This window comes from Anopheles ziemanni, chromosome 2 (genome assembly GCF_943734765.1).
Source record: "Anopheles ziemanni chromosome 2, idAnoZiCoDA_A2_x.2, whole genome shotgun sequence".
Taxonomy (NCBI): Eukaryota; Metazoa; Arthropoda; class Insecta; order Diptera; family Culicidae; genus Anopheles; species Anopheles ziemanni.
The window spans coordinates 25,117,996-25,141,411 of NC_080705.1; the positions used below are offsets into that span (position 1 = coordinate 25,117,996).

General features: G+C 46.1%; 1 protein-coding gene across 1 annotated transcript in view; it reads left to right on the forward strand.

Annotated features, from left to right (window-relative positions):
* LOC131284281 (dual specificity tyrosine-phosphorylation-regulated kinase 4-like) overlaps positions 1-23,416 on the forward strand; it is a 68,063-nt gene that overhangs the window by 36,198 nt on the left and 8,449 nt on the right. The window contains exons 3-5 of the mRNA XM_058313138.1: positions 14,689-14,989; positions 19,331-19,494; positions 19,566-19,843. Coding sequence (XP_058169121.1) covers positions 14,689-14,989; positions 19,331-19,494; positions 19,566-19,843 — 743 coding nt within the window. The remainder of the gene's footprint in view (positions 1-14,688; positions 14,990-19,330; positions 19,495-19,565; positions 19,844-23,416) is intronic.

Here is a 23,416-nt window from a genome sequence, read left to right on the forward strand (position 1 = left end):
GGGGGGTTGGTTAGGCTTTCACTGAAGGCATATGGAAGGTGGTTGGGAGTTGCCCCGATGCGGCATTCTTTCAATTTACACCCTCATCACGTACTCCCTGTGGAACGTCGAGGTTCTACGGGAACAGTTCATGGGAAAAACAAGCGGAACTGGTCGAAATTTGAGAAATTATTCAAATTTATAGGCGTTCCTCCAGCAGACGGTACAATGTAATGGCTGGAATGGCATCTTGAGGCCGTCTCCCAGTCGCTTCCATCATCGCTTCGTATTTGGATACCTCTTATAAAATATTCTTATTCTTTCCCTTCGGTGATATGGATCTACAATGTAGGAGAGGGATCGTCATCATTAAATCAACCCTTGATGAGGTTGGTTTAAGTTCTGTCTGCGCACAGGTACCAGAATACACCCGGTAAGGTTAGTGCTCTTTCGTAGAATCACGCAAGTTCTGTTGCTCTCAGGACCCGTACTTTTAATAGCGCCTCAGAACAACCGGTTGCCGTTCCCGTGGGTTTATCTGCCCGCACCTAGAGTTCCCAGTCCCCAGTCTCGAGACTGTCGCTTGTCGCAACCCACTTGTCGGCGTGGGGGAGGTGTGTGCGCGTGTGTATTTGTGGTTAGTTCCTACGCAACCCGGGGGTAATGTTGTCGGGGAAATAAAACGAAACATTGGTGTGGTACGCAAATCGTCCCGAGAGCCCAAGAAAGAGCTAAAACCGGTAGTGGTGGTTGAGTGAAGTTTCCTTCCCGCGGAACCCCCCAATACCACCCCAACTCCACACTCGATGGGAGGTTTCTCAATGAATCTTAATTAAATTAAGTAATCGTACCTTACGACAGCGCGCCACGCATCATCGTCCCACGGACGAGGGACTTTAAGGTAGAGCGTCTTCTAGTGAGGGCCTTCTTTTTTTTTCTTACCGTCGCCCGTTCAAACCCAAAACCTAACCTCGGCAGGCGCGGTGTCAGAGGCCTCATCAAGTAACGCAACAGCTGTCTACCTTTCGTCCCTTCCTCGCGGTGCCCTCGCGATATATGATACCATATATCCTCCACCCCGGGGTGTTGCCTCCACCGGCGCTCATGCGCGTTCGTGGTGGGTCAGTTTTCCCAGCACCGTATGGATGGCCTTGTCGGGGTGGAAAAGCGCTACCTGATAGCACCCCCCCTCCGAAACCGAGATAGTGGTGTTGGGCCTCATTGCACCTCTCGCATGCCGGTCTCTGCCGGAAGACGTCATAATTGCTTCTTTTGTGCCGCCTCTTCTCGGATGGGAAGCGGGACTGTGTGCCATTTAGGGTTTGGTGGCCACAAACTTGCGCGCAATCACGTGTGCATTTGGTTTCCCTCCCTCTCCCGCCTCTCGCCGTCTGGCCCCGATTTTCTGCCAAACGGCATTATGTTGCAATCGCGGCCAAGAGCTTGCTGTCTGCACGAGTGAGCAAACGAACGGTGAACCGGTGGTGCTGCATTTTTCGCCTTCACGCTCTCCGGAGCGTGAGTGGGATGGATGAGTGGAGTTTTACTTGGTGCTAATCTCTGTTGGCCACCTAATTCAGCGACAAATTCAACGGTACCCATCGGCATGGGGAGGTAATGCGAGGGCGGGCTCGAACAACCCCAAGGGTTGGAAAACGGAACCTACATTTAGGTTTGGCTCCGTTTAGTGGCACATGCTTATTTCGTCACGTGTTCCGCCTCTTCGGTCTTGTTTTTCGTACCTCGGACCATAATTTAATTTACTCCGCCAGGTCCCGCTTGCTCCATGACATCACTAGGCGATCTTGATTAAATGAAGTGCACAAAGACCGGATTACAGTTCTTTAATTCCGAAATGACGTTAACGTGTCATGTTTTTTGTTCACCGAAATATATTCCCACTCACATCGAACGAAAGGATTATTATGCAAAAGAGCATCTTAAGAGCTTCCCCCGGGGGGTAATAGATGGCGACCCTTATTGGTATTCATTTGTCATTCTCATCCGGTTATTCTCTCAGTGTGGTTGTGTTGTATTCCGATCCTACCGCACACAATGTTGGCTCCCCAAAACCGTTTCATTTCACTCTCTAGGAGGTGTATGATCTTATGTCACGAAAAACAACACCAGAATTTGCCCATTTTTTAGTTTGTTTGGTTTGCTTTTCTCCTCACTCAACCCTTATTTATTTCACCCGCAAAAGTTTTGGGCGCGCGCGCGTGCTTCAAATTCCGATACGGTAATTTTCCGTCGGCTTCTCCGCTGCCGATGGTTCAAAATTCACGAAACCTCATCTGCCGTGTCGGAATGGGAAAAAAATACACCCCACGCGGCGCCACAATTAAGTGTGTGTGTGTGTGTGTTCCCACATATGAATGCTGATGAGCAGCCGGGAACCGTTGGCCATGCAGTAAGAAAAATTCGGAAGAAAAAAGTGAAGGAAAACAAACAAATAAAGGAACCGCGCGACAATCGTCAGGTGGATTTCGCGTATGGGGAATGGTCACCGAACACACCGTTACACCGGTCTCGGACCAGACGACTTCCATCGGCCCAGACGTCTCACAGTCTGATCGGGGCGGGATGGTTACCTTCCTTTTTTTTTCTTCTTCTTGGGAAGGATGAAAGTGAAACCGTTTTTGTTTGGTTTTGCTCACGACGAAGAAAGTAATCTCAAGGATGTATGACTTTATTTCGGTCGCTTTAGGGGCGGATCGTCGTACTTTGGGTGCATTATGTATTACCTTTTCCATCTTGCTTACCACCATAAGCGTCTGTATGAAGCTGATATCCTTGGGTATAACACGGAATAACCTCACGTAATTTTCTTTTTGTATAGATTCTCCTGGGATACGTGTCATATCCTCGGGATATTTAATGATCCCCGCTCGGTTGAAGAGGAAGGATATTACAAGGAACGGTTTCTTGAGCTTTCTTGCCTCTCGGAGTGTTGTTTCCTTGCTCTGCGAAGCTTATCCTGAACGCCAACAGAACGATCTATGAATAAAGAAGAAAAGAAGGTCATAAAATAAATGGAAACCTAACAACCCGAAACTGATGTTCCGTAGATGTTCTGCCGCAATGTATCCTGTTTCTAAGCGCACACATCGTTGCTTCCCGATGAGGCTCATTCCAGTTCTAATTCTGCTTACACCGCACAAAAAAAAAAATGAACACACTCCCAAAACACGTTGCTAGCCAGAGATTTTCCTCCGCATCAGCACGTAGCCCGAGCGCTGTAAATATTGCCAAAAACCGCCTCACCAGTGACCAACGCCAGAAGCGCAGCGATGGAATTCGTGCTCGCGAAAAAGATTGCTGCGATCCAAAGTCACGCAATCACGGCCCGAACCCGCCCTTGGCTGGTACAATGGTTGTTGTGTGATATGATTTTATCATGAGCCGACATGGAAAATTGCCCGTTGAAAAGGGAAGGGGGCGGAAATGGAAGAGGTGGGGAGCGGTTGAAAAATGGGGAACCGTTACGCCGTTGGCCGTTTTGGGTTTGGTGCAAAATTGAATTTGTACGGATTTGTTTCGGCAGCAGCAGGGGTTTTGGTTCATGCGAGGTTATGCGAAAATTATTCTAATTTTAGACGCTTGAAATAAAACGCGCTAAGCGAAGGGATCAACTTGCGACTGGGACTGGGTTTCGGATGCTCCTCCGTTTGCGTTATGCACCCCAATTTATGTGCGAGAAAATTTTAGAACGAGTGAAAGAGAGAGAGAGAGGGAGTCGATCTGCTAACTGCAGCGTGTAGGATCTTTACTTTTCCTCCTGATCCGTCACGCGGCAAGGACGCGAAGAGTTTTTCGCGCTCAATTAGATTCAATTTTCCGACCCAACACCAAGGGGATGAAATGAAGAGTAGATGGGAGGAGAGAGGGGGATTGCATAAAACAACAAACCCACATCGCGCATCGCAGGTTTGGCCCTGAGACGACAGTCAAATCTCACCGCGGGCGGGAAATTCCACCGTCTGGCGAATCTCGAACTGCTCGGCCGCAAAAAGCATCGGAAAACGGAAATTAGAAATTGTTTACCAACAGGTCGGTGGGGTCCGATCGGCTGCGATCGCGATCGATCGACGAGTCGAAATGCAGAAAAAGTACAGAGAAATAGTCGCATTCCGCTCGGCGTAATGCGATGCTTCCGTAAGCAGAACAACGTCGTCGTCGTCGTCGTCATGCTTTTTTTCAAAACGTCAGCTCAAGTCACTAAAAATAGGTTGCACAAACTTGAACTAAAAAGCGAATCGTTTTGCTTTATCTGGCGGACGCTGCTCGCGTCACTTGTAGATGTTATAGTTTTGTTTTTCGCCTTTTCCTCACTCCATGTTCAATGTCTCGGCAGGTTTTCGTTTTACTTTTTTTTAATGTGTGTCTAGCTTCCTTCCCACACTTTGTTGGACGTGTCGACACTCGAACGGCGATCGTTATGCGGACGGGTGGTTCAAGTGGCGAACAAACATACGGAAGAGTTATGTCAATAAAGCCGCGGATCAATAACAGGCACACATAACGTTTTTCGAGGGGGGGAAATGGAAAAAATAATCTAGACTAGAGTGTGTGTGATTACCTTGATGATATTTTTTTTCCTGCAATCGTTCGATGGAACATTTCAATTTCAAATCGATATCGAAAGAAAGACAAATTATGATTGGAAAACAATTAAAAAATATGTTGCAAAACCACGCATTTAAAATATACACACAGAATTTTATTTGACAGTTTATTTCTTTGAAAAATTATGTGTTTTCTATGGAAATGTCTTGATTACAGTTTTTAAATTGATATAAAAATTCAAATAACAGCTCTGTTTTGAACCGGTTAAGCTAAACCGCACAGGAACCGATTTTGCAAAAATCACAACAAGTGGGAGGTCTGTGGCTTTTCACTTCACGACGTGTGCGGTGCATAATTTTCCACCCGGAGGAAATGGTATACTGATTGCTTCAGCAAGCGCAGCCTCATAATATCGAGATAATTGAATGGCTTTTTTTTCTAATTTGCAGCCCACTTGCCTTTCTTTTACACCTCCCTTCTCTCCCCTTCACCCCCACCCACCCATCCTTTGGTTCCATTTTGGATGCGAGCCTCGCTGGGCAATTTCTCCGTTTCTAATTTGATCCCTTCTGCAATATGGTGGTGGCCACCCTCAAGTCCCTGCCCTGCTTGCGAACCCTTTTGCGGGGCTCCACGTGTGGAAAGCGTAACCAATTTCCCTGCCCGTGTCCCGGTAATATATGTCTATTAACGCGCCGGCATCCAGCGAAACCGCATTTTCCCCATCCAGCTGAGCCCGCCTCCCGGGTTTTCTTTCAATTAAAAAAAAAGGAGCGGTTTGGGAGGGGGTGGGCGAAAAAAGAAAACAAACAGGAGCCTTTTTTCCATACCGCCCGGTAGGTTGAACCGTGTATGGGTGTGTGTGTGCTTGGGCTTGGAAGGTGCCATAGAAGAAACCCTTTCCGCGGGCCGGACGCTGAAATGTAAACTAAAATGTTTTCATCATCCCGCCTGTCCGTCTCGATGCACTCTTCTGGCGGGCGCGGAAAAACCAAGCGGTCAGATTGCGTTCGCTTTTCCTTTCATTCTCGCCTCCCCCATTCGTATTGCTTCTTTCAACTGGAAAATTGCATCGGCTCGGCTGCAGTGGCGCGGGGAAAAGTGAACGGTGCGTTCGGACCGAAGTAATTGATTGTTTACAGATCATCATCCCATAACATCCGGCAACCATCAAACCACCTCCCCCTTTTTCCTTTTGCCCGAAGATAGTAAGACAATGTTGTAAACACATGTCCGTGGTGGAGAACTATTTTTAAACCCGGTTCCGACAACATTCCCCAAACTGCACTGGGAGGTGTTGTGGAATGCAATTCCCACCCTCTTTTCCAGTGCGTTGATGTTGTTTTCCCACCCGTTCCAAATCACCCATCACTCGTCGAAGCACAAGGCAGAGGTTGTTTTCGGGACGGTTTCCCGATCGAGCAGTCAAGTGTCCATAGTGCCGGAAGGCGAGTGCGAAAACGATTACGACTTCGAGTGTAAAACACCCCGAGAGGTGGGAGGATTCTTCCCGAGGAAAGTGGGAGGATGCTGGTCGGGATCAGTACCGAGGGGGTCGTAAATATGTTTCCAAGATCCCAATCTCGATGCAACGGTTGGCATCGGGCCAGTTGGAAAACTGCATTCACCCGGCGCGAGGTGAACAGAAAAGGAAAACAAGTTATTGATGAGATGTTAAAATTAAAATTATCCAAACAAAGTCTTCGTCTATCCCTGGAGATACGGGGAAACCAGGGGACGCACTCTCTTTCTCTCCCTCTCTCCTCCGCCACAATCCGCTGACCGTATTTTTCTTTTTTTCTTCCCCTTTTTTGTTTCTTTCGCTTACAGATTGCCCAAAAATTATTTCGAAGCAAGTGAAGGCCCGAAGAGAGTAGGCAGAATCCCTTGGCTAGAGGTACTAGGAAGCTTCCACTCCCCCCAGAGTCACCCTCCACCCACCCTCCTAAGCGGTAGGGAAACGTAACGCTGGAAAAGTGTCCAATCTGTGTGTGTTGTGTTTTGATTTTACGAGATCCACCGTTCTAAAAGATCCTGTGGGAAGGAGAACTCGAACCAAGACTCGTTTGGAGCAGAGGCGAACGCGTAACCTGTCCTTCGCGTGGAGTCGCCAGCAAGCAATCAAACAGGCGGCACATTCTCGAACCAGTTTCGCTCCCAGGACCGGATCAGGCGGTTCTTCGGTAGGTCCGTAGGTGTACGCCAGGTACCTTCTACCCTCCTGGTATCTCGGACCGGGCATGAACCGGCTCTAGCTCTGGTAAAAGATAGTGCAAAGTCCACCCGTAGGCCCAGCTACTCTACACCCCCACAGTGTGAGCGCAAGGAGCAAAAAAATAAGTCGCTAGTCCAGAACAGCATACAAACACACACACCAACACACCCACACCCGTAACTTCGACGGGACCGTTCAGACACAGCCATGTTAGACCGTGGACCAGTAAGTATTTGAATTTAGCTCACCCATAACGTAACGTAACGTCCTATGCAAATGCGTCGTTCTCTGTTGATCTTGATTGGATCGATTAACTTGTCGGCGGCGATCGCTTGGTGGGAAAACAGTGAAAACCTAATGGGCTTTAAAACGAACCATTTTATGTGAGTCGTTATTATTTGCGATTTATGAACTGTTTCCTGATCTGAAAGAAGGAAAGAGGTTGTGACAGTGGAGTGTTTCACAAACAAATCACATCTTAAGTAGACAAGTAAATTCGGGCGAAAAAAAACAATTACCACCCAACAAGACAACACACACACACACACAACCACACCACGGTTTCCACCATCGTCGGGAGAAACGGTCCTCATTAGCGCCCGCTGATAATGTAATATCTTTCACCTAATGATCGATAAACCGATCGATTTTCCGTTCCACCGCCAGCATTATTTCGAGCTAATGGTGCTTTACTTGATTGAAATCCCATTTTGGTGGCCATTTTTCCGGCGCGTACAGTACATTCAGACGGGCCTTTTCCCTCCCCGCCGTTTGCCGTAAAGATAAGTATGAAAAATACCGATTTGGAAACAATTTTACCATCAAACCCGATTTGGCCGGGTTGGTGGCGAAGTGGCAATTACAAATCTCCAGTCGGTCACACCATCACCCCACACGCCTCCCATGCCGGCGGGTGCCCTCATTCATCGAGGGACGAGGGAGGGAGGAGGAAGGGGGCTTACAGTTAGTTTTTTTTGGGGTGGAAAAATGTTTTCTAATCGTCTTTCGGCACGCGAGCAAACTAAAATGAAAGGTGCAATAAAAGATGGGAATAAAATCATCACGTCTTCGGCTTCTTCCCCTTCGGACCGTGGCTCTTTTTCTCCCTTGCGAGGTGGCTTGGAAGATGGGCAGAAGAAAGGACCACACCACCTTGCCGTTGGACCATTTCGTTCCGAGGTTCGCTTGCTTTCTTCGGCCCTTTTCCTCTCCAGGCGAAAGCAATTAAACGCAGGCAAAATGGCAAGTGCTCGCTTGCACGGATCGGGTTGGTGCATCGGAAAGGAATGGGGTTGCAAAGTCGGTGTCTAATTTCACTGCACATGCACACATATGCACATCCATCCATCAGTTCCGCATGTGTGAATACTTCGTTCGGGTCACTAGTAATTCGATTTTTTCCGCTTTTCCTAGCCCAGCTGGTGTTACGATTGCATTCCATGCAGTTGCATACGGGAGGATGCACTTTTCAACGGTGACGAAAGGGGGCGATGCCAAGGGGTGGTACAAATTGTTTTGGCACCCTTTGCAAATCGCATTTATTGGTTGTCTGAGTTGAACGATAAGGAAGGGAAATCTATCTGCGTTCGCGAATTTTCCTCTCCTTCTTTCGATGGACCCTTAACGTCTTATCTTAGGTTTGCAAAAAAAAAAAAAAACACACACACACATTCCCAAAAATATGTGCGCAATCGGGGCCGACATGAAATACGATTGATTTTTTATTAGTTTTTGTTCCTCGCCTTCGGACGAGGAAAGCCGAACATGTTTCACCAATTTTTCCTTTCCAATTTTTGGCCTCCCGGGGGGTTTCCTCGGCGGCCGTCTAAACCAGCACCACCACCACCGTGAGCCAGTGTTCCATTTAGTGTTCCGAAACGCTGTTTTATGACAACGGCATTAATAACTTTTCTTTCGCACATCTCACTCCGATGATCCATCGTCGGTGTCGGTGGAAGATGAAGATGCGAAGCTCTAGATGTGCAGCACCGTACGATCTGGGCCCGATGTGCGCCACAAACTCGCTAGTTGTGCAGCCAAACACGCACACACACACACGTGTTCAAACAACAAATGGCCAGTTGATCGTGTTGCTGAAATGATCAACTTTTATGGTTATTGACTGACCCGGGAACGCCGGGTGTGTGAGATTGATGGCAGTTTTATGGTCGACCCACCGGCATGAGCTTGGGGGTGGGGGGGTGAGTGGTGTGGCCGCCTTTTTGGCCGATCGTCCGTCCCAAAGGACGTCACATACTCACACACACCGTGACGGCCACCGTGACGTTAGTGAGCGCCGATACCCCCAGGGAGGTATATTTTTAGACGCGTTTCATTAAATGCGAACCCAATAAGTCTTTAATGCTCGGGGACGGTGAGGAGAAGTGCGGGCTGACGGTTCGAAAACCCGGCCCGGATGGAAGTCGTTAATCTAAGTGACTCTCTGTGCAACTGGAGCCGGATGCTGGAAACGATATTATTTTTGCACAGCAACACTACGAGCTTTAGATATTAATTTGTGCATTTGTAGCTTTTTATGGAGCAAAGTGCTGCCTTGGTTGGAAATCATGTAGAGTGGTTTACTTGGTGTGTTTCTAGTTTAAATTGATTTATAGATTGATTGATTGATTGGTTTGCTGATATGTAAGCTTTGGTTTTCATCATTCAAATGAAAAATTGTGCATATAGTTTCTTCCAAATTGAATTAAATCCAAGCAATAACGCATAGTTTTTACACTATGATCGATTTTAAAAAGGGTGGTGTTTTGTAACACGCAAATAAAGTTCATTTTTGGTTTTTTTCTAAGAATTTCAATTAATTTGAACTTAACTTTCGAAACGTATTAACATGATTTTCAAAAGTTTTTTATTCAATAAAAAAACAGAAGCTGAAATCGTGTTCGTACTTAGTTTAACGAAAAAGTAATCATAAACCGTGCTTGTCCCAAGACAAACTTGCAGTAAATCTAAAATATTTATTTTTAGTTTCAAAACAATTTAATAGAAATTATGAAATCATAAAAATGTTTCAATCCGTTTTTTTGGTAAAACTAAGCTTTACCCTCAAATAATTATGATACTTTTAAAATTTGTTATATTCATTAGGAGTCTATCCTTGGCTTTGAAGTAGAATAATATCATTATTCTGAAGATTGTGATTTAATTAAGGTTTACTACGAAGGTTCACATGCACATTTTATCTAAGGTTTATTTTTAACAGCTACTACAGCCTACCACTTAATTAGTGCAATACTCTATAAGTTTCCTGGTATGTTCTAAATTGCCTGTCACCCACCATGTGGCTCATTGGTTGTCAAAGTTTTGACAATTGTTGAAAATTCAATATGTTCGTGTGTAAAATTTTAAATGAAACTGGTTCGATTGGAAACTACGTTATTTTCGCATCATTTCATGTTGGCATGTTTAAAAAAATTAAGGCTTTTTTGTTTTTCCACTTCCATTCAATCGCGTTGTTTATTTTGGTGAAACACCGATGAATAATGAAATCCCATAATGATTTATTAAGTCACCAAACGCCGTGCTTAAATTTTATCGCTTCCAAAATGTTCGCAGGCTGTAATGTTCTCATCGTCGCCGCTCGGTTCCCGCCGTGAATAATGCATGATCCGTAGCTGCGTATGCTCGGAGCCCCGGGCTCGCCCTGAGACAGCATCGACAAATTTGGCCATGAACAAAGCAATGTCTCTGCTACCGCCACGGCCCAAGAACTGGCTGACATTCTTAATCCGGCCCGGTGGCGTAGCGTTGTGGGTTGGCATGGGTTTCTTTATTCCCCGCCTGGAGAACAGGATTGTCAGCTGATTTGCGCCACAGTTGGAACATTCCAAGGGAACCGTCGGCTGCAAACGGCGGGAGGGACACACATGCAAACATTCACACCTACACACTCCATCCCGCTCGCCCCCTCCCCCACACCCGCTATCGAGTTTCGTGCGGTTTGTCTACAGCTCGAATGGTTATTAATCGCCCGCGAGCGGTCGGTGAAGGCAAAAGGAGAAGAAAAATGAAACCGCCTCAGAATGCTCGATCCAGTTGGGCACGAGGGCGGAAAAAGGTTGGCCTCCTCCCCCCCCCCCCCCCCCCCCCAGGTTGCCCGTGGTCTGCGATCCGGCGTAGGCCCGGTTTAGTGGCTCTTATCGCCTTCTCTGCAGTCGAAGTCGGCGAGACGGTGAGACTCGCCTTTACTCGCCGTTTTGCAATCTGCAGCGAACCGGAGTTCCATTATGAACTCACTTTCAAACGCAGCCAGCTCGATCGTGAACACGTGCACGGCGAAACTCCCGCTCGGAAGGCGCGGACACAAAGCAAACAAAGGGTGAAATCGCGAGTGGTTTTTCGTTGCGCTCGACCGAGAAGCGACCCGTGCTCGGAGCTGGCCAACTACGGTTGTTTTTACTGTTGCTTTGATAACACTCATCACGATGATGGTGATGATGATGATGCTGTAAAACACAGGTCAACATACGGCGCACTTCGACGGATCACGGTTTCCTGAGATTTCCAAGTTCCGATCGAGATGCTCGACTCGATCAGCGTGATCTCGCCTCTCGTTGAACGTTGAACATCCTTCGGTTGGACGGCTCGCTGACTCGATTTCCGGTTGCACTCGCGTGCATCCATCGCACAGTGGTCACGTCATCGTTATTGTGATTCTTTTTATTCGCAAACCCCCCGAGGGTAACGTTCTCCGTGATTGACAATTGCGACAACCGCCTTCCGACGCGAAACGATAAGCGCGAGCTTCGGTTCCCGTTCTAGGAAGAAAGAAACCCGAAGTCAGCGATAACCTGCTCTATAAAGTTGGCGGTTTTTAATGTACACCGCCTTCCTGTGTCACAACAATGTCTTCACAGTTGATGGGTGGCCGCTGCGTCGCTGAGATGCTTCTGATAGAGAGAACCCCGCAGAAACGTGCGTCCTTTTACGAGCGATCGGTTTGGCTTGTTTTGCGACGTTGCGATAGTGGATTGACCCTGTCCCTGTACGGCATGAGGCTGCGCAAGAGAAGCGTAAACACTCTACTAAATGATTAGCACAGATTAAAGCACATCTGGTTGGATTTCAAACAAAATGTTTCGTTGCATGATTTATGACTCATAGCACACGAGCGTGTGCGTAACATTATGAGTTTCACATACCATCATAAACTGAACGTTCAGTTCAAGTAATTTAATGAGAGCAGTTTTTCATTATTCAGTTTTTACTTAATATTTTTTCTAAAAGCAATAATGCGGTAGGCATTTTTTCCAAAGAACGATAATGGCTATGAAATTAGTAAATATTTGTTTAAACTTTTCTTTTAAGATGAAATGTCAAATGAAATTTCAGATAATCTGGGCGTTGGTATAGAAATTATAAAATAAATATTTTATATGGTATCTTTAATGACGCAATACACTGTTTTCAGGGCCAATTCGTCGGTATCAAGCTGTTTTTTGTTGGTAGTAGGCAGTCAATTGCACGCGCACGGTTTTTGTTTGGCATCGTTAGGAAATACTTTGGGCTTGTTAAGTTTAACTTTGCCATTATCGGTAGCAACATTGACGCGACAACAACGCGACCTTTTCTCGTCGCGTCAATGATGCTACCGATAATGGCAAAGTTAAACTTAGGCAAAGTGTTTCCTAACGATGCCAAACAAAAACCGTGCGCGTGCAATTGACTGCCTACTACCAACAAAGAGCAGCTTGATGCCGACGAATTGGCCCTGAAAACAGTGTAATGCCATACAAAGTTGTCATAAATTTCCACATTGCTTAGCAGAATAAAAAATGATGGTATTAGTTTCCAATTAGATAAGACGTTTGTCCTCCAATAATTAGACGTTTTGTCTTCCAATAAATACAGGAAAAATTTAAATTGAGAGTTCTGTGGATTATAAACTATTTTGTTTGAGCTTCATGCTGTTTGTAGAATAGAAAGTAAGGTTCTACAACTGTACAAAAATAGAGATTATTTCCAACCTATGAAAAAGATATGTAATTTTTTTAACATTAAATTGAAACAAACCGAACTCTATAAACAAGAATTAATTTCCAAGTGCTATAAAAAATGTTGAATGGAATTGTTTGAATTAGTGGATTTAAAATCATATAAAAGAAATGCTTCTATTTATATGAATTGATTAAAAACATTTGTTTACAAACAGTAAATTTCAAATAATATCTAACATATCGGACATCTGACCAACGGACAGAATCTGCACTGGATCTAACGATTCAATTAAATCTGAATTAATTCATCACTCGATGTTCGACAACTGGTGCAATTGGCGACCTCAAGGTTGCAGAGTGCCGTTTCCCGATTGGCACGACGGATCAGGTGATTTGCACAAAACCTGACCGGCATCGGCAAAGCGGTTTATGCTAATACTCAAGACACCTTCCCGGCCCCCCTTGCAGAGGCCCGAGTTCCGAGTCGCGACACTCCCTCATCCACTCCAGCCGGCTGCAGCTGCACCTCGAGCTGCATTTCTCGAGTGTTTTCGAGTGCAGCCGATCAGAATGTTTGCTTTCGTCGGCCCCAACCGTCGGCGTCCAGCGGTATTGGTGGCGCGTGCGTTGAGTCTGTGTTCGACACAGCGTCTCATCCACCTTCTTCCTTCCTTCCTTCCGACAAACGCTTTTCGATTTCCGTTGCATCACTCGTCGGAAGCGCAATCACAACAAACAAATGTGATACCTGGTGTCCTGGGCGCCCTTCCACTTCACCATCCGGTTCGGCGGAATGGTGATGAATTTTCGCCAAAGTGAGCTGACTGGATTAAATACAATCTTGCCCGTGCCAACCCTCTTTTTATCACCGCGATAAGCCGATGATGTCGCCCATCACCGTCGCCGTCATCGTCGTTGCTGTCGCGTGGGGAGCTTCCTATTATTTTTCCTTTCATTTGAAGAAGCCAGAAAGTGGCATCGGGAACCACAAACCGGCTGCAAAAAAACGATTGTAGTCAAAATTTGTTGCGCTTGATAATGTTTAATTTTCACTGCGCGAGTGGGTACGATGACTAATGCATTGTTTTTTGTTGCATTCTTTTTTTTTACCACCCTCCCTCTGGACTAATCACCGCCCGATTTCACTTTGGAGCTCTTTGGTAACCGCAGCAGGGATAATTTAAAAACCAAAAATGCACATCGGGCGCATTTTCTGGTGGTGTTGGTTAGAGGGAAAGGCCCGGTTTGTCACCGGGGACGGTGTCAAGTTCAAATTATCAGTAGTCCCAATTTGCATATCGATAGAGATAATGCGGTGTTTATGGTTTGCGTGGGAAGTTTCGGGCCGAAACCCGAAACAAATACCAACCAAAGCCACAACCCTTCCCGGTTTGCGGTTGCCGCCATTGCGCCTATCAGACGCCGGGATTTTGCCATTCCCTGTTTTTTTTTCTTCTTTTGATAACGATAAGTGACGTTTGAGTCGCCAATCTCCCGTCGTCTAAACTTAGTGCGGGACCGTGTTATTTTTTATTTTTTCGGCGAAGGCCACGACGACCACGACGACGGACGGCGTCAGGCTTTCAGTTGCAGCTTTTCGGCCGACCGAGCTGAACGCCGAAAGGAAGAGGTCCGCGGTGCGTGTTGTGCTCGGAAAATGTTTGGTTCGGCCGCGTGCTCTTCCGATGCCGGCGTGGATTTGTGTGAACAGACAACGGGTAGGAGTAGGCTATGAGCGCAGCGTGGAGATGTCTCGCAAATCGTTACGTTCGAAGCTGCTCGGATCGAGTTGCCTGTGCGTTATGCCGCAGAAGTGTTTTCCGCTCGACCATGCCGACAGGAAGCCGCTCGTTGCAAAGGTTATAATCGTGGGAAGAGTGCGCGTTTGTTTTTTTGGTGCAATTTTTCTGCTAACGCAAGTGAGTCGTCATGTGCACTACTAACACCTGTTGTGTTTTTTGTTTTCTCCCGCAGGTCCAGCTGGACAACGATAAGGTGCGAAGGGAGCGCGACGCGACGGCGCATCTGTTCGACGCGCGGCCCGAACTCGCCGGCCTCAGCAGCGGCACCAGGAACGCCTTCCGGGCTGGCCGCAGCAGCAATAGCACCAACAACAACAACAACAATAGCAGCAGCAGCAACAGCAGCAGCAACAACAGCTCCGCCATGATTGACGCCCACGGGAACGCCCTGCCGCCGCTCAGTCCCTCCAGCAACAACAACTCGACGACCGAGTTGGAAAATGACAAACCGATGCTGCCCATGACGCCCGCAAGTAAGTAGTAGACTCCGAGTGGTGGTCCGATTTTCGCCCGGTTGTGCAATGATTTTTCCGGACCACCGGGAGAGGGCTTTTCCACCGCGTGTTTCGTCGGCAACGGTGCGTGAATGTGAAGGGGAAACCCTATACGATGGCCGCAGGATACGTGAGAGTTCGAGTGACCGAAGCAAAAAAAAAAACAACCGGAGGCTTATCTGTGCACGCACACTAGTGGAAGCACGAGAAAAAAGTACAAAAAAATGGCGAAACAACGTGTTTCATCAACTTTCAGGCTCAGCGCCAATGATGCGGAGAACTTTTCGTGGAATAAACAAATGGGAAAGGCTGCTTGTTAGCACGTTTATAAGCTGACCAACGCAGAAGAAACGTGTCCAATTTCAGGCGGACAACGTAATCTTTGGCTAATGTTTTCATTTCGGAGTAAAGTCGGTTAATACGTCCTTTCTATGATTTCTGGTTTATGAAACAAGTTAAATAGTTGTATGATGTAGTGTTTGAAGGAAGGATTATGGTGTACTACAAGCCGCAAAGAGAAGTAAATACCTGATTTGGTTTTATGCAGTCATGTACTCTACAAATCCAACAGGGGTGTAAATTTACAATTTTCTAATGAAACAAAGATAAGATTGCAAAGAGGAGTGTGGATATAGCCAGCGGTTTAATCTTCACTACGATAATGCTACACTAGACGACACCTTCAAAGAAATTAGAAAAATTCGCGAAGCAGAAGCTCAAATTGAACCATCATTCGGACCTTGTCTGACAAATTTTATGGTTGGGAAAAGTTTCGTTTCGCAGCACTCGTTTCGTTTAACCCTTTTCACATTTCTTCTATTAGTCATGAGCGGAAAATACTTGCTTTCAAACGGTGGAACGCATTTCCATCTTAATTTTTTACACCTAGTTGAACTTGGGGAAGTTTTCTGGTTTTGACAGACAACTATATTCACATTTTTATGTTCTTTCATCTGACATGTTAGTTTGCTACCGGTTCTGATGTGAATAGGGTTTTTATTGATTTTTTTTCTTTGCATCCTTGGTCCTGAAAAAATAGGTTCAAGGGAAATTGCTGCTAACGCAAACAGGATACAATCAACATACAACATTAAACATAAACAGGTCTCAAACATCCAATCAGTCCGGAAAAAGGATGAAATTTCTATTAAGTATTTTTTTACTATGTTTTTCCTAAGTTCATAGCAAAACACAACACACTTTTCCCCACACACACACAACCACAACCGTTTGAAAAGCAAATGGTCTTGAACCGGAGCGAGAATAGAAATCCGCAAATGTAATGTATCGTGAGCCCTTGCGGTCCGTTTGGAGCTCGGGCACCCGAAACCGAAGTTCATTTCCACAGAAATCCACTTGCCAACGCCTTTTCACCTGCTGAAGGGTGGTTAGTTTTTCCACAAAAAATGGCCGCCTTTACCCAGGGCTAAAAAGGTGGAAAATCGAATCAGAATGATTTTTCGCTCCACCGCCCGTCGGTTTTTCGAGGTAAAGTTGTATTCATCGGCGATTTCGTAGATCGAATGTCAAGAGGGGAAAAAAGGACATGGACATCCTGTGCATCTGTATCTGTGTGTGTGTGGGTGTGGGTGTTTTATTTTACATGCGGTTTTGATAGATTTTTTCACACGGGAAATGGTACAAAATTTACGTGTCTTTTGATATACTTGTTTTGCATTGCAATATTGTGCTATTTATGTTGCAATATTAAATTTAAAATAAAATAAAACATAAACCAGACAACCCGTGCAGAAATAACCGACTTCTAGCGGTGCCATCAGAACCATACTTCGGCCTTCTACTAATCGCCGATGAAATCAATTCAATTATTTTGTTATAGAGTTCGTCCTGTCGTTTATCGAAGGGCGCCTAGTTCGGGTTTTGCTAGTTAAAAATAACTTATGAATATGTCGATGTTGTCAAATGCGACTCCCGTTGTTTTTATTTTTCGTTTGACGTAACGCTACCGTAGTCGATGTTAGGCGCGCTCGAACGGCACAACGGACCAGTTACAGCAGGTTAAAATAATCGAAACCCGTGAAACTGGGAGGATACATCCGCTGGGAAAACCAGGGCCATGAGCCGGGGTTTGGTTATTGCACTATCAAATCCTACCGACAAGCCCGATCTAAGCCCCAACAAATACACCAAACGGTTCCAAGACGACGAAAGGGCCTCCCTGTAAACGTCGGTCCACGGTCGGTTTGGGTTCCCTCGGGAGGAAATTTGTTTTTTCTTTCATCCCTGCCCTCCATCGGCAGCGATACGACGGAACATGTTGCGTGCCGTGGCCTTCGGATGGCCTGTCGGGTTTTCCGAATTGGCTTTCCCAATTCCCTCCGGAACGAAACTGAACCACTCCGACGGGTTCGGCCGGAAGGGAGGCGGAAAAGTGATTAGTGTCTAGGGTTTTCCGACTGCCGGTGGCGGGCAATTTGCATACGATGTCCTGGCCGATCCGCATACGCCCAAAGGTGGACGACCGCGAACGACAATGTCCGGGCGGACCGGAAATGTTGTGGGCAAATTCTATCTTCCCCTTGGACTTTTTAGAAAATACATTGTAACAATGTTACGGCAACGGTAACAAGGGTGTGAGCGTGTTAGCTTTGGTATATTGGGACACAGTTGCTATAATAAACCCCTACAATGTATTTTTAAAACAACCATACAATGTACTAAATTATTGAAACAAATATGGCATCAATGCTTAAATGTATTATGTGCTATTTACATGGTTTTGTATATCATTTCGTTTTGTTATCAAAACTGTTACGATCACAATTGCAAATTATCAGAAAATAAATATTTTCCCCGTACCAAACGTAACCTTCGAAGGATTGTGCATAAAGTCCCGACGAGATTGTTGAACCGCTTCGTTTACGACAAGCCATGGGGTCATAAATAGAAATCCATTTGATTATATCCTCCACTTGCCGTACCAGGTGCGCGCGTACCTTTATCTAAAGCTGACAGTGTCATGTCATTTATCAATTGCCATCGTCAATGCGCCAATCATGGCGGGTGATAAAACGAGCACAGTAATCCACACGGTCTACAATTGCACACAATAACCTGTGTAACGCCACAGTTAGTTGGAACCAACCTTGGAGAGAGCCCTACCAAAGATCAAAGGCGGTACAGGGGGTGGGGGAGGTGTCATAAGGAAATGTTGTTAATATCCTAACTCCTGACATGAACGCTGGAAAAATTCTAACCTTCGCGAGGGGATAAGATGTAGTTCTGGGAAGAACATTTGATGAAGAACGTTCCGTCCGCTTGTTTGTAGCGTGTCACAATTCATGAACATATTGCGATGTACAGACCATATTCATACGGCACACCGGTTTGCAAAGTCATGCCTTTTTTTCGCGTGGAAAAAGGATAACGTTCCAAGGTCAGAGTGATGTTGCGAACGATGTTGTGCTGTGCACGATGATGAAGCAAAGCTAACGTCTCTCGGATTCGGTGGCAGAAAATGAAACAATTTTAGAAGCAACTCCGCGGATTAAGCTGACACCAAGACGTTTCCTTCCGCCGTACCATTGGTAAACATAATCAAAACGACATACGTCTCATGATTCACCGTACGGAGTCAAACAAACGAGCGATGACGGCTTGCTTGGGACGTCTTTTTCCCTAAACCTGGAGCCTCCAAGAACCACCTCTTGCTTTCGTGTGTTCCGCATTGTGAGGTTAGTACAGACAAGATACGACACACATCAGATACAACGGCAAACACCAGCGCTGCAGGCTCGATGGCACGTTGGCACGCGGATTGCACTTATCCTGGTGTGTGGTGCAAAGGGCCACTTTGCAATTTACATGATGCCGCCCTTTTTCCTCGGCAATGAAGGGATGGTGTGTGAGGGCGGGAGTCATTGCGGTTTGGTTGCAGAAGCTCACCGTCCCCCGGAGGTTCACTCACGTGCCTTGCCTGCAGGTTGTGAATTATAAATAACTGATACACACGAATGTTACTTCCTTCCATGCACACTCTACGTCTTCATTATCCTGAAGAGAGGAGCCCAAGGGGGGGCGTGAGTGGGCGTGTATGCGGTGTAGGAGGGTGCTTACGGTTGGTTAGTGGACTTTTTCGTGAGGACCTGGGCTGGGAGTGGCCGCGCTCAGGAAGGTGTTAATTTAATATTTCCCGTCTTTCGGACCACGAAGGTGTTGGAACAAGGCGTACAAAAGCCGTAAAGCATGTGAGCCCCGAGGAGTCGTGGACGAACACTAATTCAATATTTGCACAACCTAGTGAACCTTGGCGCATTTTCCTAACCGCCCGTATCCTGTTTTCTTCTCACCCTCTTGTAGAAGCGCTCGACTACCACGGCATACACCTGACAGACTTCGAGAAGCAGGAAATTGAGAAGTACAAGGAAATCTACTATCTCGGACTGGTCGCACGCAAGATCAATGCCAAGGCCGGAGTCGGCGCGAACAACGGTTTCGACGATGAAAATGGATGCTATCAGAAGGTAAGGTGACATGCTCGGTACTCAGCTTTTTTAGCCTCTGTTCTAATCTCCGCCTCATCCCACGTTTGCAGATCGTACACGACCACATCTGCTACCGGTACGAGATCCTGGAGGTGATCGGCAAGGGCAGCTTCGGGCAGGTGATCCGGGCGCTCGATCACAAAACCAAGCAGTACGTGGCGATCAAGATCATCCGCAACAAGAAGCGCTTCCACCATCAGGCCCTCGTCGAAGTTCGGATATTGGACGAGCTGCGCAAGAAGGACGCCGACGGAAGCCACAACGTCATCCACATGCTGGATTACTTCTACTTCCGCAACCATCTCTGCATCACGTTCGAGCTTATGAGGTAAGCATTTGGGCGCACACGACGAACCAGAATCCTCACTTTTTGAACAGGGGTCGGCATACATTTCCTAAAAATGGGCCAGATGATTATATAAAGAAACCGAAAGCGCGGGCCGGGTACCTTAAATGATGATTTAGAGTCTTCAAAGTAATGCTTAACCCATTTGAATTGAGTATCAAGTTTTAAAATAGTAAATTAACTTTAAAAAGTGGTGGTAGATAAAGCATAAGAAATTCAATTTTTTTTTTTAATATTATTCTTGACGTTGAATTTTGATTTTTTTCAACAAATACAGTTTGGTTCGTTGTACACTGTTAGCTAATTTCTTTAACAGTACTTAAAATTAATTCTCTACTCAAATAATTTTAAAATATTTTGGTTTTGAAGGCTCTCAGTAGTGAAAATAACTCATGTACGAGATGTTTTCCATGTTGCGAGTCTTACTTTATATCGTAACGAGTATAATAACTGTATTTCTTGAAGCTATTTTGGATACAGAGTAAACGACTGATTGCTGCCGGATTTTGGAATCGTGAGTCTCGAGACTAGGAAATGTTAGAACCATCACTAATGCTAGTTAGGAAAAGGCTTTCAATAGGTATATGAGGAATTCACCTAATATTACACTGGCATGTTTCAATCATTTTAATCTTCATTTTTGGGAAAAAAAACAAACCTAACATCGTGAACAAATCCGATTATAGTTGAGATGAACTTTGCCGACCCCTATTTTATAAGGCAGTTTGTTAATCACGCATGTGTTCCGTTTTCTGACGTCACGCGCTGCTCGCAAAACTCGCATGTCACGTCCTAAACGGGAGCCTCCCCATCCGTAAGGATTCGATTTCCAGCCAGCTGATTGAGCAATATCGTTTTTAAGACCGCGTCGAAAGCAGCCCAATTGTGCTAGTAGTAGTAGTAGCTGCGCTGTCATTTTCTTTCCGTATGTAATGTCTGGCGTTTGCGAACGTCGAAGTTCAGCTCCGTCGCAGTGCGATTCGGGGAGTCGGCCTCTGGGTAGCGCTGGGTCGGGTGCCATAAATCTTTCTACACCCAATAGTAAATGGGGTGCAATTTTGGGCCCATTAGTGGGAACATGCACAAGTTGCCCTTAACGTCTGGATGGCTGGATGGGTTGATAGTTGTTTCGCCGTCCCGTGCGCCGTTTTTTTTTTGGAAGGGGGAGTTTTTCCTTTTTCGGTCTACCAAAGATTGGTTAAATAATCGACGATTATGAACCATGACAGTGTTTATCTATTTTTTTGTTGCTCCTCACTGTTGCTATTTGCAAACTTTCCTAAAAAGGGTAGAGATTTATGTTTCAGACTAACAGGAATCCATTAGAAAACGATGATTCTCCTTGGCCTTTATAATTTAATTGGTGGAGTCATCCCTTGTGGTGCAACATTGGACCACACATTTTTCGTTTAACAAAAGCAGATTAACTTCGTTACGTCGAGCTGTGGCAATGAGTACCGGTTCCGTTATTACACCGTTCAACTTAATCCGCTTAAGCTCACCAGCATGGTTGGTAACTTTTCTACTTTCCCCATTTCCGTTCGAACGCAATCCGTGTCCTGCTGCCAATCAGAGGGCCGTGCAAGGCTTTACTTCGGTTTGGGTTTCATTTGCAATGTACAATTGCGAACCCTCGGCGATGGCGAGTGTGAGTTAGTGTACGCGATATCCGTTTTCCCGCGCGCACGGGATTTATGCTCGCTTGAACCGTTTCGTTTTCGACTCCATATGTCCTTCGTTACAGTTTCTTCGGTTTTTTCTTCTGACGAGTCCGAGTTTTTCTTTGCATATAAAAAAATGCACAAGTTGTGCTAAAAATAATCCCTGCCGTAACCAAAATAAATCCAATATATTTGCCATTTTCTCGCACTCCCGTCTCCACCGGCTGGCTCTGGAGGGGTTTTTCTTTTCCTTCTAAAACGAAACATTACCGTTACGTGTGGTTTTCGGGGGGGGGGGGGGGTTTGTTTTTTTTTTTGGTGAAACATTTGGAGAACCTTCGGAGTCCTGTCCAAAATCGTCCAATTTTCTTCGCATCGCAAGTTCACCGCAAGTTTTGCTTGGCTTCCTCGCCTTTCGCACCGGTTAGGTGGAGAAGAAAAATAAAATGTTTCCATTTTGTTGCCGCAAAAAGGTTACCAACTTCGAGTTACTTTCGCGAAAAAAACAAAAAAAAATTACCGTACCGTAATTTCTGCAACTCAACGCCGAACGGGCGATGGCCAAAGGAGCAAACTCCCGAGCGATGGGGCCGGAACGCAATTAATTGCCCATAGTTGTGCGATAGTTCTGGTGCGATAAGTTTGTTTGGGTTGTTTTAATTAAATCTTTCCTCCGCATCGACAGCTCCCGACGAGTGATAATGGGAAAATTGCGACGCGGAAAACCCCGAACACAGGGACGTGCTGGGGGGAAGGCAGGATTAATATGTATAATACCGTGCAGCATGTTTCGTAACTGGCTTGTGATGGATTCGCGCGCGCTCCGGGTTTTAATGTCGTATGCTGCCCGATAACGACGATGATATGCAAATAAATCACGGCGAAAGATAAAAACGGCTTCGGCAACGACTTTGGGGAGCGATGGGGGGGAGGGAAATGGTTCCGTTTGTCATTCGGTGTCTGTGCGAACCGGTGCAGATGTGAAGGAACTTGTTTGAAAACAAATCGATCAGTATCTTCGCTATTGATTAAACGAGCAATCGTTGGTTGGAGGATTTAAACAACTCGTTTATTTCCGAATTAAAAACCAGCCGCAATTAATTTATTTTCCTTTTTCAGGAAAACACTAAAAGAATAGATTAGTAAAGTCAAATCGGTTTTAGAGAGATCATCGGTGCGTCCGCGAGTTCCAGCCAGTTTAATGTTTCTAATAATTAATAACTTCTAATTGGTTTATTTTTCCGAACGCAAATTAGATTATTTATAATTTATTTTAATTGCTGCCAACCATCTCGAGACAGTGCGCAAACCTTCGTGTGCCCCAAACGTCGGTGGTTGTTCATTCAACTTGGAGATAATTATGAACTGCCATTTAGCGTTCCGACGGTTGCCCGCACGCATCCGGCCCGAGGCTTCAAACTGTTGCCTAACTCGGTTAACACGCATTTTCTAATGCGGCGAGGCCCGAGGCGACCACAGGAACGCCCAAACTGGCTTCGTGTCACCTTACCCGTGTGAAGTAAGGGGATGGGAGAGGGTCAGCTTTTAGCGTGGTCGCTTGTTCAATACCATCCGACCATCCACGCACGCCGCTTGGGCAAAAAGGACTTCATCATGCCGACGTTAAACGGATTGTGGCAGAAAGTTGTCCCTTTCGGCGAAGAAGGTTCCGGCCTGGCGTATGTTACAGGGCGCCGATGCGTGGGCTTACCTACTGCCCGGGTTGGGCACAACTTTTTAACCTTCACCCCCCCGCTTGGCCCGCGTGGCCCCGCGTGGAAAAGCCGCAGCGATGGATAAAGTTTGGTTGCTAGAAATGAAAAATCACTTCACTGGCAAACTTTAGCGGCGTGTCTTCCGGCGACCGGATGGTACCGTTCGCTACCCATTTCCA